At 48.5% G+C, this 13,399-nt stretch overlaps 1 protein-coding gene and 1 long non-coding RNA gene across 3 annotated transcripts; both read right to left on the bottom strand.

Annotated features, from left to right (window-relative positions):
• Positions 1-1,830: 1,830 nt before the first annotated feature.
• LOC138917821 (uncharacterized) lies at positions 1,831-7,976 on the bottom strand. Its single transcript, XR_011426301.1, has 2 exons — positions 2,589-7,976; positions 1,831-2,430 (listed from the first exon to the last, which is right to left on the bottom strand). It is a non-coding gene; the product is annotated as an uncharacterized lncRNA (long non-coding RNA).
• A 632-nt stretch (positions 7,977-8,608) lies between these two features.
• CHCHD5 (coiled-coil-helix-coiled-coil-helix domain containing 5) lies at positions 8,609-12,971 on the bottom strand. 2 transcript variants are annotated; one of them, XM_023618740.2, is made up of 4 exons: positions 12,535-12,971; positions 11,342-11,482; positions 11,090-11,255; positions 8,609-8,787 (listed from the first exon to the last, which is right to left on the bottom strand). In XM_023618740.2, coding segments are annotated over exons 1-4 (333 nt in total). In that variant the 5' UTR covers positions 12,537-12,971; the 3' UTR covers positions 8,609-8,763. The 2 variants fall into 2 exon arrangements, with proteins under 2 accessions (XP_023474508.1, XP_023474506.1); XM_023618738.2 differs by having other exon boundaries at positions 11,342-11,499; positions 12,535-12,701.
• Positions 12,972-13,399: the final 428 nt, after the last annotated feature.

Here is a 13,399-nt window from a genome sequence, read left to right as displayed (position 1 = left end):
CTGCGTGATGGGTGCAGAAAGTCAGGTGGAGGACTCTGAGCCTTAGAGCATTACTGGGTTGAGCAGGAAAATAAACTTTTTCCATACCCATTGCTGCCCCACCCACTCCCTCTGAATTGGGATTTGATCCCATTATCAGGACCTCACACCTGTCATCTTCTCAAAGGGCATTCCCTAGCACCCAACTTAGCACAAACTCTTGCAACCACCTCACTTATTTGAGCACCTTGAGGGCTCTGGCAGTCTTCTGAAGTTAGCTGATACTTGTATTTCCCATGAACCTTCTTCCCCAGACAGTGATGCAACCTTCATAGACCTGGCTAGACTACTTAGGGCAGGAGGTGAGACACAGCAGCAGGTGACCACTAGGCCCCTAGACCTCAGCCTACCACTTCACCACCATTCTGATGGCCCTTATACTGACAATGACAGCCACAACCGCACTTCCAAGGTTGTGACCGGAACAAAGCATGGTGACCACCTCCTTCATTCATTCTAAAATATTTATTGAGCACCGAGAACCAGACACTGTTCTAAAGGCTTTGGATATATCAGTGAACAAACGAGACAGATTCCTGCCCTTGTGGAGCTCCCATTCCAGTGGGAGAGACAGACCATAAACAACAAACCTAATAAATAAGTGCCTTATATGGTATGTGAAGAGGTGATAAAGGGGAGAGAGCAGGTTATCAGAAGTGCAGGGCAAGGGGCAGGCATCTGTGCTAACTAGGGTGATGAGAAGGTGACATTTGAGAAAAGACTTAGAGGTGACAGTTAGTCACATGTTTATCTGGGAGAAGTTTCCCAGCAGAACAATTATGCAAAGGCCCCGAGGCTGGGCCAAGACTGGAGTGTTCAAAGAGCAGGAAGGAGGCCATGTGGCTGGGAACTTGGAAGAAAATGAGGTCAGAGAAGTAATGATGAGGAGGGTGCCCAGACTGCACAGGGCTTTGGAGGCTACTGGAAGGATTTTGGCTATTGCTGAGCGAGATGATGGGCCTTTGCACAGTTTTAGACAGAGAGGTGACACATATTCTGATTTACATATTAAAAAGTATCCCTCTGGCTATTATATTGAGAACACACTCGGGATGGGAAGGAAGTGGAAACTGGGAGAGGAGGGGTGTGGGGGCCTGGCTGCTGCAGAATCTCAGTGAGAATGATGCTTGTGCTGGATTTGGCAATGGGAGGCAGTGAGACGTAATTGGATTATGGATATATTTTGAAGAGGGAGCCATCAGGACTTCCTAATGCACTGGCTATTGAGTGTGAGGGAAAAGAGGGGCCAAGGAGGCTCCAAGGTCTTTGGCCTGAGCAGCTGCAAGAATGGAACTGCCTGAGTTAGGGAAGGCTGAAAGGGGAGCAATTCTAGGAGCAGAAGCAGGAGCAGGAGCCCAGCTCTGAATATGCTAAGACTGAGATGTTTCAAGACATCAAAATAGAGATGTCGGGTAGGCAACTGATATGCAAGTCTGGAGTTTGGGAGAGAAGTCCGAGTGGAGATCAAATTTCAGAAGCTGACTACCTCCCATAGTCGCTGTTGCTGTTTTTCCCCTGAGACATAATTTGTGACTCACAATGATGAATCGCCCATCGCTGCATCACTCTGAATGATATGACTTAAGTGTGCAACTTAAGTACATGGCAGACGTGTGTTAACAGTCTGTCTTTGACTGAGGATTACCTGTTTTGCTTTGTATTGAGACAGTGCTAATTTAAATTTTAATCTTATGAATACGGTGACTATGTTTTTAGCAGTTCAGAAAATGAAAATGAGAATGATTACGATACCAACACCAGCATGGCCCACATATCACCAAAAACACAGACTAAGTGATTGTTATTTTAATGACAAGTGGGAGGACACATATAATTGGATTAGGAAATTAAGTAACCAAAACAGAGCATACTGCACACTATGCAGAAAAGAATTCGGGATTGCAAAAGGGTATATGAAAGCACATATGGAGACTGAATCTCACACGTTAAGGATGAGCCAGGCAAGTACTTCTAAATCTATCAAAAGTGGGTTGTTGTTGTTTTCTTTTTTTTGGTCTCCCCCAAAGACTCCAGTGCTCAGCTGAAAAGAGCAGCTACTGAATTAGCTTGGGCACACCACACAAAGACACACCTGTTAGCATATTGTTCCCTTGACTGCTCTATGGAACTGAGTAAAATTACATTTCCTGATTCAGGTACTGCAACTAAAATGTCCTGTGGGCCAATGAAAAGGGAAAGTCTGATCACAGATGTGTTGGCCCCTTACAGTGAACACTGATTCAGCCAGGTCTCACCAGCGGTCATGCTTCTACAGTTCTTCAGCTGTAGCGTGGCGGCAACAGCAAGTGTGCCCCCTACCTCTTAGGTACTTGGATTTGAAAAATGAAGTTTCAAATCATCTTCTTAATTTCTATGAAGGCTGTAACGAAACTGCAGAAAAGATAAAACAAAAGATCGCTGATCTCTTTCCAAATACAAAGTAGACTTGGCTTATTTATCTGCATATTTGGCAGACAGTGCAAATGTAAATTTTGGCAAATCCCGTTCAGTCTATAAGCTCCTTACCAAAGAAAATGAAAATATCTTACCTGTTAAGTGTCCTGGACATCTTGTGGACAACATTGCTACAAAGAGAGGTGGTTTAGTTACCTACAGTATCGAGGCTTTCATAACGTGCATTTTGGTCACTTTTCCATTTCCTCAAAATGTTCAGAAGAATTCAACAAGGTTTTCTACTTTATCACTTTTACTTTATTACACAAAATTCACTTCGACTGTCAGCAAGCCCACATCATGCTGATTCTTGGTGTCAGTCCAATGTGATGACATCAAGATAAATATCCTGTCAACCACAGCATTGAACATGGGATAATTAGGATTTTCAGTTTTTACCACTACATAAAAGGACATCCCAAAGACTGCAGGCAGTTTAGAGAATTATTACTGGAAAAGGAAACAGACAAAACAAAACTATTTTACTGTATCACCAGACAGAAAGGAACACGTCATTGTTCTTTTTCTTTTTTTTTTGGTGGGTCCTTTTAGCTGTGGCATGTGGGATGCTGCCCTAGCATGGCCTGATGAGCAGTGCTAGGTCCGTGCCTAGGATCTGAACCGGCAAAACCCTGGGCCTCCAAAGCAGAGGGCGCAAACCTAACTACTTGGCCACAGAGCCGGTCCCTGTCATTGTTATTTTTCACTCAATACGGGTTATAACCATTTTAGTTAGTCCTATTATATTTACATTCTTCTTTGTAAGAGTCTTGCATTTGTGTATCTTGAGAACATAATGCTCCCCTGGGCCTGGTTCCCCAGGGCTTGTGTGCTGGTGGGTATAGATTCTTTGGGGCTTGCTCTGTTTCTTCATTCTTCTGATCTGCATTCCCCCTTTTCCTCACCAGCACATTGCACTGCTGCATCACAGTCATAGTGTTATTTTCAGTGGCTTCTCCTGGAAAGTATGAGATTGCCTTGGGACTATCCACCCACGCTCTGCAAGGGCAGCTCCAGTGGCAGTGTCCAGGCCTCTGCCCTTGGGAGCCTCAGGAGGACACAAACTTGTCTAGGCCTTTGGCATTTTTCCTACTTTTTAAAAAGTTTCAGGATGATGTTCTTTCCTTCTGTCCAGCTGACCTGACACACCATGCATCCCATAATTTCTGGCCCATCAGAGAAGAAGGAAGGGATCTGAATTATTTAGATCCGACCTTATTTCATGTCACCCACCTCATTGGGAAACATTCACTGGGTTAAAAAAGAAATGCCACTGTGACACTCAGAGGCTCCCCAGACTCCGCAATCTCTGTATCCTCAGGGGCTTCAGAATAGGCCCAACAACTTTCAGAACCTTATTTCCAAGCAAGTTAGTATGATAAAATACAGTCAACTAAAAATGAGGAATTTCACTAGGACGGTGGTTCTCAGCCTTGGCTGCATATTGAAATAGATTTTAAAATCGGTATTAGATAGATAGATAGATTTAGATATAGATGTACCGATGTCTGGGTCTCACCCCAAGAGATTCTGATTTAACTGGCCTGGGGTGTGGCATCAGGACTTTTTTTTACAGCAGTACACTTTATGGCAGAAGCCAGCTTTCTTTCTTTCAAGATTATTAATCTCCTTAGAGGATCTGGCTTCTATTTGCCCACATTCTGCTTCAAAGTTTTTGACAGACAACTAGGTGCTTACCCACTGAAGGTAAGTGCTGCCTGAAATATTTATTATCATTATCATAGTGATTATCTTTAATCAAAGTCAGTATGTTCAATGGCAAGCAGAAAATCCTCAGTTCAACTGCCAAGGGTGAAATGGAGACCCTCGCAGACTCTGCTTTCTGGTTAACGTACGCCACTTCCTCACCTCCTTACTCCTTTCATTGGCATATTCTGCCTCCTCAGAATCCTGAGTGTCATCACCTCACTCAACCACTTTAACATCTGCACACATCCCCCCACGTTGCCACCTGTCCCTCCCCCTTACTGTTCCTAATACTTCCCCGTCCCTCATGCCCACCACTTCAAGGTGACCTCCTTGGTTGAATGTAGCCAGTTTGTGAGCTGAGTCATGCACTGGGAAAGCATTCTTGTTATCTCAATACCTCCACCAATGGTGGCTGTGGTGGGGTGCGCTAATGGGTGGCAGCAGTGACAGGCAGCAGAGAGGGTCAAGTTTATGGTGGCTGCGGCTGCAGCAACCACGACAGGCTGAGGCAATGGTGGCTGTGCCAATGGATGGTGGCCATTGAAGGGAATGGCCACAGGTTGGCTACCACTGAAGTGACCCAGTGGGTGACAGCAGCTGAGGCAGCTTCCCTTTGCTGGAGAGCTTTTGTTCCACCAGAGCCCACTCTTTTCTGTGTGCGTGGCAAGCAGGAAGTGGCAGGAAACTAAAATCCCAGACCCCTAAGAAGCCCTCAAAAAAAGGGCTAACGGGGCTTAGTGTATAAACTCCCTCACCCCTTGAGTAGCAACTGTATATTCTCCACTGTTACTCAGAGCTCCCCAGGGAATTAAGCTGTTGCCCACAGGGATACATTGCTTGACAATGCACCCGTGAGGTGTTGCTTGCCCTTCCCTGTCTCACTTCCCTCTGCCCTCCCAATGCTTTCTGGGATCATCTCCCAGATTCTTTCCTCAAAGTCTGTTTCCAGGGGAACACAAGCTACGATAGCGCATCATGAACCTAGGATTATGATTCAAGCACATATGGCACAAAAACAAAAACTGACATGTGCCAAGCCACAAAGTCTCAACATATGTCAAAAGACTGAAATCACATAATATGCTCCCAACCCAATTGCAACTAGGCAAGATAACTAGAAAAATTCTGATATAGTTAGAAATTAAGAAACACAATTCTAAACTTCTAAATAATCTAACAGCAATTTAAAAAGTAAAATAGAAAGCCATGTATTGTGGAAAATTTAAGTGCATATATATTTTTAAAAGGCTGGAAATCAGTGAGCTAAACTTTCATTTCAAAAAGGTAGAAAACAGAAAATTAAATCCAAAGAAAGAAGAAAATAGCAAAGGGAATTCATTGAATTAAAAACAAATACACAAAATAGAGAGCACTGGCCAAGCCAAAAGTAGACTCTGTGAAAAGATTAATAAAATTGATAAACTCCTATCAAGACTGACCAAGAAAAAAAGGAAGAGGGTACAAATAACCACTGTCAGAAATGAAAAGGGGTTTTCACTTAGAGCCCCTTAAAGGGGCTTTAAGATTCTACAGACCTGGGCCGGCCCATTGGCGCAGCAGTTGAGTGCGCACGTTCTGCTTCTCGGCAGCCCAGGTTTCGCCGGTTCAGATCCTGGGTGCGGACATGGCACCGCTTGGCAAAAGCCATGCTGTGGTAGGCGTCCCACATATAAAGTACAGGAAGATGGGCATGGGAGTTAGCTCAGGGCCAGGCTTCCTCAGCAAAAAGAGGAGGATTGGCAGTAGTTAGCTCAGGGCTAATCTTCCTCAAAACAAACAAACAAAAAAGATTCTACAGACCTTAAAAAGATACTATGGGGGTGATTATAGTTGATAACACTATATTGTATAATTGAAATTAGCTAAGAGAATAGAACTTAAATGTTCTCACCAAGAAAAAAAAAGGTAAGGCTATTATGAACAATTTGTGGCAATTTGATAATTCAGATCATGTGAGAAATTCCTAGAAAAATACAACTTATTAAAACAGACCCATGAAGAAACAGAAACTACAAAGTTTTCATGGTAGCTAAATATGGCACAAATTCTTTGCAGCCACATGCCATCAAGAGGTGAAGTCTCTCCATCCTTTAATCTGGGTTGGCCTCATGACTTGCTTTGACCAATACAATGTGGTAAAGGTGGTAAATTTGAGGTTTCCATTTTTGTTCTCCTGACACCTGAGACCACCTGAACAGAGTTCATTGACCTCCCCCCACCTTCCAAGGACACTGGGCCTGGGCCCCACACAAATGAATGTGTCTGTGTCTGGGCTCAGGTCCAAAGATGGTCACTTCAGCCTTGACTCTAATGCACAAGTTACAAAAAATACATCCTGCATCATGTTCCTTGTCTGGGCTTGCCAACCCAACGGGCACCTGACAGGACTTTAGAAACATCCCATCCGTGGGAACAAAAAAGATAAAAACACCCCATCCGTGGGAACAAGAGGAAATAACTCTCAAAATATCCAAATGTCTGAAACCCTGAGTAGAAACCCAGAGAAACCTTAGGATAAAAGGGAGTAACAGGCATAGAACAATTGGAAGTTTCACTGAGGAAAGGACGCTTTGCCTCAGACCCGGACAATCAGCACTCCCACCCGCCGTACAAACTGTTGGGACTTCCCCGGCTGATTGTGGTGTGGATGTTGTAAGTACCGATTTGTTGTTCCCCTTTATCCCTGCTCCTTGTTCTGTTTCCCTTTATCAATAAACTTTGATTGCTTAAACAACCAAGTAGCCTTGGCGGTACCTGTCATTCCTTGCCCTTTGCGGCTGCAGGCACCACCACCATACAAGGAAGCTGGTCTAGTTTACTGGAAGAGATGCCACTTAGAAGAAATGTTCTAAAACACAGTCTTGATTTCCATTTTGTCTGTTGTAATCATACTTCTTTTAGTTACATGGTGTAGAACCCCACTTTAGCTTACGATGCAAAGTGAGGTTGGCTGAAAACGTACACAGAAATCTGAGGGCGCAATCCACAGCGCAAGGATACTGCAGCTGGAAAGAGAAAGCCACCAGGACAAAAGCAGCCCTTTCAGGGACCACAGGAACTGATCACAATCCTCTCTCCGCTACCTGGGTTTCCTCCTGTTGTGGCCACATGGCTTCCGATGGCTCCTGCAACCCTGGCTGCATAGGTCTTCCACCCTAGCTCCTAAGCCAACTGACAACTTCCCTTGTCTGAGAGATCAAATCCCCAGGGGAGACTCCAGTTCATTTTTCCAAACCAGAGCACAAGCCTTAAGTGTCCAATGGCCTGTTCGGTCTGTGCTGACCAGTCACTTCCAATTTTCGGAGGCTTGGAGTCACCTCGAGGGAGGAGCAACTTGTCTGAAGGGTGAAATTGGGTGCAGGCCCTGCACATGCTCAGCTTAGAGCTCTGGGATCTCTCTCTCTCCTGTATACTTGCCTATCTGCCCTCTGCCCTTTAGGATCTGCCCCTGTTGGGGAGCCTGTGATCAACCAGCTGTGCCCACGGAGCCTGTAATCCTGAGGAGAAGCGTTAAGAAGCTGCAGCAGCCACTGCTGGTACCTGCCCAGCTTCACTCGGCACTTTCTTCTGTGTGCTGAAGCCTGCTTTTGGTTCCATTACTCTCTGCTCAGGCTCTCTCCTGATGGCAGGAGGGCACTCAACTACACACAGGGCAGGCAGACGTGCCAGATGGTCAACACCCTTGAAAACAGCCCTCAGTGACAGATGGGGAGTTGGTGGATATACACCCCAACTTCTTACCATGGATAAGGTGACTGAGGTGTGCTCTACACAGTCTCCCGAAGTCCCCAGTGGGATTGAGCCCTAGTTGCCCACAGTGGTAACTGGCTTGATAATGCACCTTTTATTGGCTGCTTCCCTCTCTATCTCACCTCTCCACTCCCCTACGAGTGTTTCTGGAATTATGTTCCAATATATTGTCTGCACTCAAATTCTCAGGGTTGAACTCTGGAAGAATGCAAAGCAAGACAGAACAGAAGTCCAGTGCAGGAGACTCTAAGCCACATTCTTCAATGCAGCTGTTTTCAATAATAAAGCCACTGCTTTCATTTGCATGCCTAATGCCCATGTCTATTGCTCAACTGCTTCTGAACTCAGGAGGGAAAGAGGTGTGTTATTTATTGCCCCTAAGCCTCAAGTAAACACTCAATAAAGACTTGATAAATGCTAGAGTGGAAGACAGAAAGAGCCTTTCCCCATGTCCCTGCAGCAGGGGACAGGAAATGGCTGCTGGCAGAGTTAACAAGGGAAAAGGGGTCCTCTTAACCCTAGTGAACAGACAGAGCCCCCGCCCAGGCCCTTCTTTGGCAAACTAAGTGAAGCTGGGGGACAGGGGACCAGGGTTTCTGCCCAGCCAGCTCTCCTAGGGCCCCCTCAGGTGCTGAAGGCAGGAATCAAAGCCTGGTACACAGAGTCTTCATTTATTGTGAGTTCTGATGTCCAGGGAAGCCAGGCCCACATCCGAGGCCCTCATGACCTCATCTGGCTACTCTTCAGGGGTGGGGGCATCAACAAGTGGACAGTCACTCATGTCCAGTTTTCCTACAGTCCAAAGAGTCCTCAGGAGGCGGGAAGTGGCTGTGCCTGTGGGGAAAACACATCAACATCTCCTAGCACCTCTTCTGTGCCAGCTCTGGGTCCACTGCTGGGGAGATTATGTAGATACAGCAGAGGCTGCCCTTGCAGAGCCCACAGTCTGGAGGGAGAGGGCGTGAGGTGACAGCCCTGGCCACCTGCCATATGAACACATCAGACACAGTGAACTGTCAATGGGAGCAGGGAAGGCACTATTCTACTGTATTACTGAGCACCTGCTGTGTGCCCAGCCTTGTTACAGGTACTGGGACCCAGCGATGGATGCAGCAGGCACAAATCTCTGCCTCTAGGGACAGACAACCAATGAACAAAAATACGTCAACCAGTGATAAATTGTAGGAAGAAAGCTAAATCAGGATAAAGAGCAAAGGTGTGTGTGGACGGGGAGGTACAAGTCGCACTTTAAATTGTCAGCTACATTAAAAGGAGACGTTCTATAAATTTTTTACGAGATGAGGCTGTTTGTGTCTCCGCTATTTTGTAAAATAGAGAATAGAGGAGGCCTGAATCTCACTGCCCCCAGTCAGGGAGGAAAAGTTGTAACTGGGATGCCATTACCAGGAAGGAGGAAGAAGCGAGGAGGAGCTGGGTGTGGTGTTAATCACTCTGGGTACACTGAGAAGCCACAACAAGGTTTTAAAGGAGAGAATGTGACCTAATCTCCAATTTTAAAAGCTTCTTTGGCTGTCACGGAGAGTAGATGGGGGGGGGGGGGGCGCGGGTGGCCACAGGAAGACCAGGGAGAGGCTGGTTGCCTGTCCAGGGAGGGAAGGAGCAACTGGCCCTAAGACAGAAGGGTGAGGTCTTTACTGTTCAGATGTTCAAAAAACTTGAAAGAAAGAAATGTCACCAAGATATGACTAAGAAACTAGCATGACCAATATGCAATCATTACTGAATATTTTCTGAGAAGAATTAAAAGTCCTTCATGCTGGTGTCTGCCTTTGGGGCCTGAACCTTTCACTTATCCCTGCCTCATTAAAACACCAATGACTACAGGGCCTGGTAGAAGGGCATCTCGCCAATCTTCAGCCAAGAATTCCTCTGAAATAGGTGATGGGAGGGAAGCAGTTATAAGGCAGTAAGATGTAAGCCATGATGGACAGAGCTCAGGGTCCTTGGGAACCCAGGGACGAGGATGGGCCATCGGGGAGGTTTTCTGAAGAAGGTGACATTTAAGCTGGAATAGAATTAGCCAGATGGATTAGGAAGGGCAGTCCAGACAGAGGAAAACAGTAGGATAAAAGCCTGGCAGCAGGAGAGACATGCACTTGAGTAACTGCACGTTCACCGGGGCTGGAACATGGAGCCTGAGGGAGAAAGTGGGGAGGTGGGCCACATCCTGCAAGGCCCTATAGACTGTGCCAGAGTTAAACCTGGCCTCATGGAAGTGAGGAGCCACAGAAAGGCTGTTAAGTCAAGAAGAACATGGTCTGATTCCTCTGAGATCACTCTGGGATCATTACAGAGGATGAACCGAAAGGGATAAGATGGAACATGGATGCTCAGGAGAAGGCTTCTCTTCTAAGTGCAAAAAGAGAAGATGGGGCCACAGGGACAAAGAGAGGAGCAAATGCGAGGGTGTTCAGAGGGGGCTGGTGAAAGGCATGACTTTTGCCTTTGGAGCTTGCAGTCCCGGGGGTGAGAATAAACAGCTAAACAGTGTTTCTCAACCTGCTCTTCACTGTTGTCCCCCAAGGAGGCTTTTAGACATTTTTAAAAATTGTGCCCCTCCATGAAATTTTAAAACCACAGATATACTGTATATGTTTATGTACAGTATACATTTAAAAAAGCAAGATTTTTTTTCTCCATCCTCACCCCCCTCTGCCAGTATAGCTGAGGGGGAGTGAGAAAAGGAAAGAGAGAGTGGGTAAGGGAGGAGGGAGATGACGTCAGCCTGGGGAAGAACACAGAGAACCCAGCAAGGACCTAGGATTTTGTTCTCAGTGTGACTAGGAAGCCATTGAACACCTTTAAGCAAAGGTGTAATGTGACTAGTTTTCAGTTCTTAAATGCTCACTCTGGCCACTGTATGGAGGCAAGGTAAGAGGGGGTTCAGGGAGACCAGAAAGAAGGCTGGAGCAGGTACTCTGAAGTGGAGGGGTGGGGGAGATGGCTGGACGAACGCAGGGGCTGTGGGGGGCAAGAGGTGATCATGTTCTGGATTCTGGATGCATGGTGAAGGTCTGTGTGTGGGTGAGGTGGGGCTGAGGATAACTCCAAGGTCTTTACTCTACCCATCTAGAAGGATGAAGGGGTGAGAAGAACTGGTGAGCCCCCCACTTACCTCCACAGTCGAGGGTGAATGTGGCGGTTGCACCTGCTCAGCACACTGCAGGAAGCGGCGTACATGCTCTGCACAGTTTCCCACTGCTGCCTCATTCTGTCGAAGACACTCCTCAAAGGCCTCAAAAGGCTCAGCACAGGCCTGGCGGATCTGACGGATGATTGGGCTGTGGGGGTAGGGCATTTCAGGCCCCGGGAGGCTTCCACGCCACTGCCCACCTCCCCACACTGTCTCGCACTCGCCCACACTCACTGGGAGGATGTGCATCGAGCGATGCTCATCTTAAGGTGGTGACAGTCTCTCTGCCATGTCTCAGGCTTCGCTGCCACACACTGGCCATACTGCTCCAGCTCCCGGCCACAGTAGCGTGCAGTGACCTCCAGGGCCGCCTGCCTGTGGGGCATGGTAGGCTGTGGATAAGTCCAGGCAGCAGGCAGGAAAGGAAGTTGTGGTGTGGGTCTGGGGAGATTAGGGGTCTTGTACAGATCTGGGAGACTGAAGGATCCTGGGGTAGGGTCAGGGAGGTGTAGAAGTGAGGCATAAGCCCTGGGGGTTGTGCAGCTGGCTGGGGCTTCTGCGGAGATAGTGGAGGTGCTAAAAGGAGGTCTGATTATTCTAATGCAGGCCTTGGGGGTCCTGGAGGAAGGGTCTTGGAGTCTAGGCATCCTCCAGTAGGCCCGGGAATCATGCAGAGAAAGCTGAGAGCCTTTGAAGTAAGATCTAGAGTTCTAAGGAGAGAACCTGGGAGCCTTACATGGGTTTGGAGGTCCAAAGGTGAGGTTTAGCGGCCCAAGAGGTGAGGTCTTGGCCTGGAGAAGGTCTCTTGACCAGAGAGTCTTAGAGATGAGGCCTGAGGACAGGGCTACTGGAGATGAGACATGAGATCCGGGGTGGATTTGGGGGTCCTGGGGTGGGTCTCAGGGTCCTAGGGGCATGACCTGGAAGCCCTGGATGAGACTGGGGCTCTGGAGACAAGGTCTGGAAATCCAGAGGCGTCTAGCAACAAGTCTGTGGGCCCTACAGGTGCGGTCTGGGGTACTGGGTAGATCTGGAAGTTTCAAAACTAAGATTAGGTGATGGGGGGAGGAACTCGGAGCTCTAGGGACGGGTTTAGGACTCCTATAGGTCCCGAGACAAGCCTGGAGTCCTAGGGTTGCAGGATGAGGGATGCGGCCCGGGGACATGGGGGAAGAGCTTGGGTGTTGAGACTGGACCTTAAAGTTCTCGGTGACCACGAGAAAGACAGGCGGAGCCTAAACGCTCAGAGGGCGGTGCCCAGACACGCGGACCGATGGGGCTTGTGAGGGCCGGCGCTGAAGCCTAAGGGTCGGATCTCTAAGGAACAGAGGCCAAGCCTTCTTCCTGGAGTTTGAGGCTAGGTCCAGGTCACTGGGGAAGAAAAGAGGTGCCGGGGTAGGTACGGGACAGGCGCTCCCACTACTCACATCTCGAGGCCGGTGCCAGTGGGTGATCAGTCAGGTAGGCACACCCCGCCTTTTCTGGTGTCAGGTTGTCATGGCGGCGCCCAGCCCTCCTTGCCTCTTTTTTTCCGGTCGTAGAGCGGCCAAGCGGCCCCTTTCCCTTTAGGCCAAACCCATAATGGCGGCGCCCTGCCGCTCCTTCCGGTCTGTAATGGCGGCGCCCTGTATGCTACTTCCGGTCCCAGGCGGCTCGGTTGCTTCATCCCCTTCTGTTTCCGGCGGCGCCCGGAATTCACCGGAAGTAAGTAACGGAAGTACGGGCTTACCTCTGCCCTCAAGCGAGTGCGGCGCTGGACCATAGCCCCTCGCGTTCTTAGCGTCCCGACTGGAGCTGGAGGCGAGCGGCTGTCGCTGCTGCGACCCCTCAACAGGCTGCCGTTTGTGGCTGCGCTGGACCCCGTGGCTACCGCTGTCCCCCCTTACGCATGCGTTCACTGCTCTCTCGGGAGTGTGGTTCGTGCGCTTAGGAAGCCGGCGGGCGGGGAAATCACCCCAAGAGCCGGAGCAGCCGGCCTGGCCTGCCGTCTGCTCAGCCTGGGTTACCCAGACCGTGTCCCCTCCCGCTTGGCATAAGCTCTGAAGCCGAGATGGACGTGAGTTTAATCTTGGCTCCATGCCGCCATAGGCAGGTCTTTGTAATTCCCCCGGTGTGGTAGCGTTTCCACCTCCTCGCCTGTCTTCCGGTGTGAGGCGTTGGACCGACTGTGAGGCTGGGCATGAGCATCCGTTGGTCAGAGAGCTGAGCATCAGTCCTGCCGCCTGGTATGCAGAGGTCTCCCCAGACTCCAGCCAAAATGAACATAAAATGCAGTTAGTCATAGTGTTTTAA

The sequence above is a fragment of the Equus caballus genome, chromosome 15 (assembly GCF_041296265.1).
Source record: "Equus caballus isolate H_3958 breed thoroughbred chromosome 15, TB-T2T, whole genome shotgun sequence".
NCBI classification, from domain to species: Eukaryota; Metazoa; Chordata; class Mammalia; order Perissodactyla; family Equidae; genus Equus; species Equus caballus.
This window is presented reverse-complemented; position numbering and strand designations above follow the sequence as displayed.

What these genes read in the sequence shown, in the direction of transcription:
- CHCHD5 (XM_023618738.2), bottom strand. Translation starts at nt 11,493, where the DNA reads ATGCCCCACAGGCAGGCGGCCCTGGAGGTCACTGCACGCTACTGTGGC. An exon ending in GCTCGATGCACATCCTCCCA is followed by an intron (nt 11,256 to 11,341) that starts GTGAGTGTGGGC and finishes CTACCCCCACAG; the next exon opens with CCCAATCATCCGTCAGATCC. An exon ending in ATTCACCCTCGACTGTGGAG is followed by an intron (nt 8,788 to 11,089) that starts GTAAGTGGGGGG and finishes TTTTCCCCACAG; the next exon opens with GCACAGCCACTTCCCGCCTC.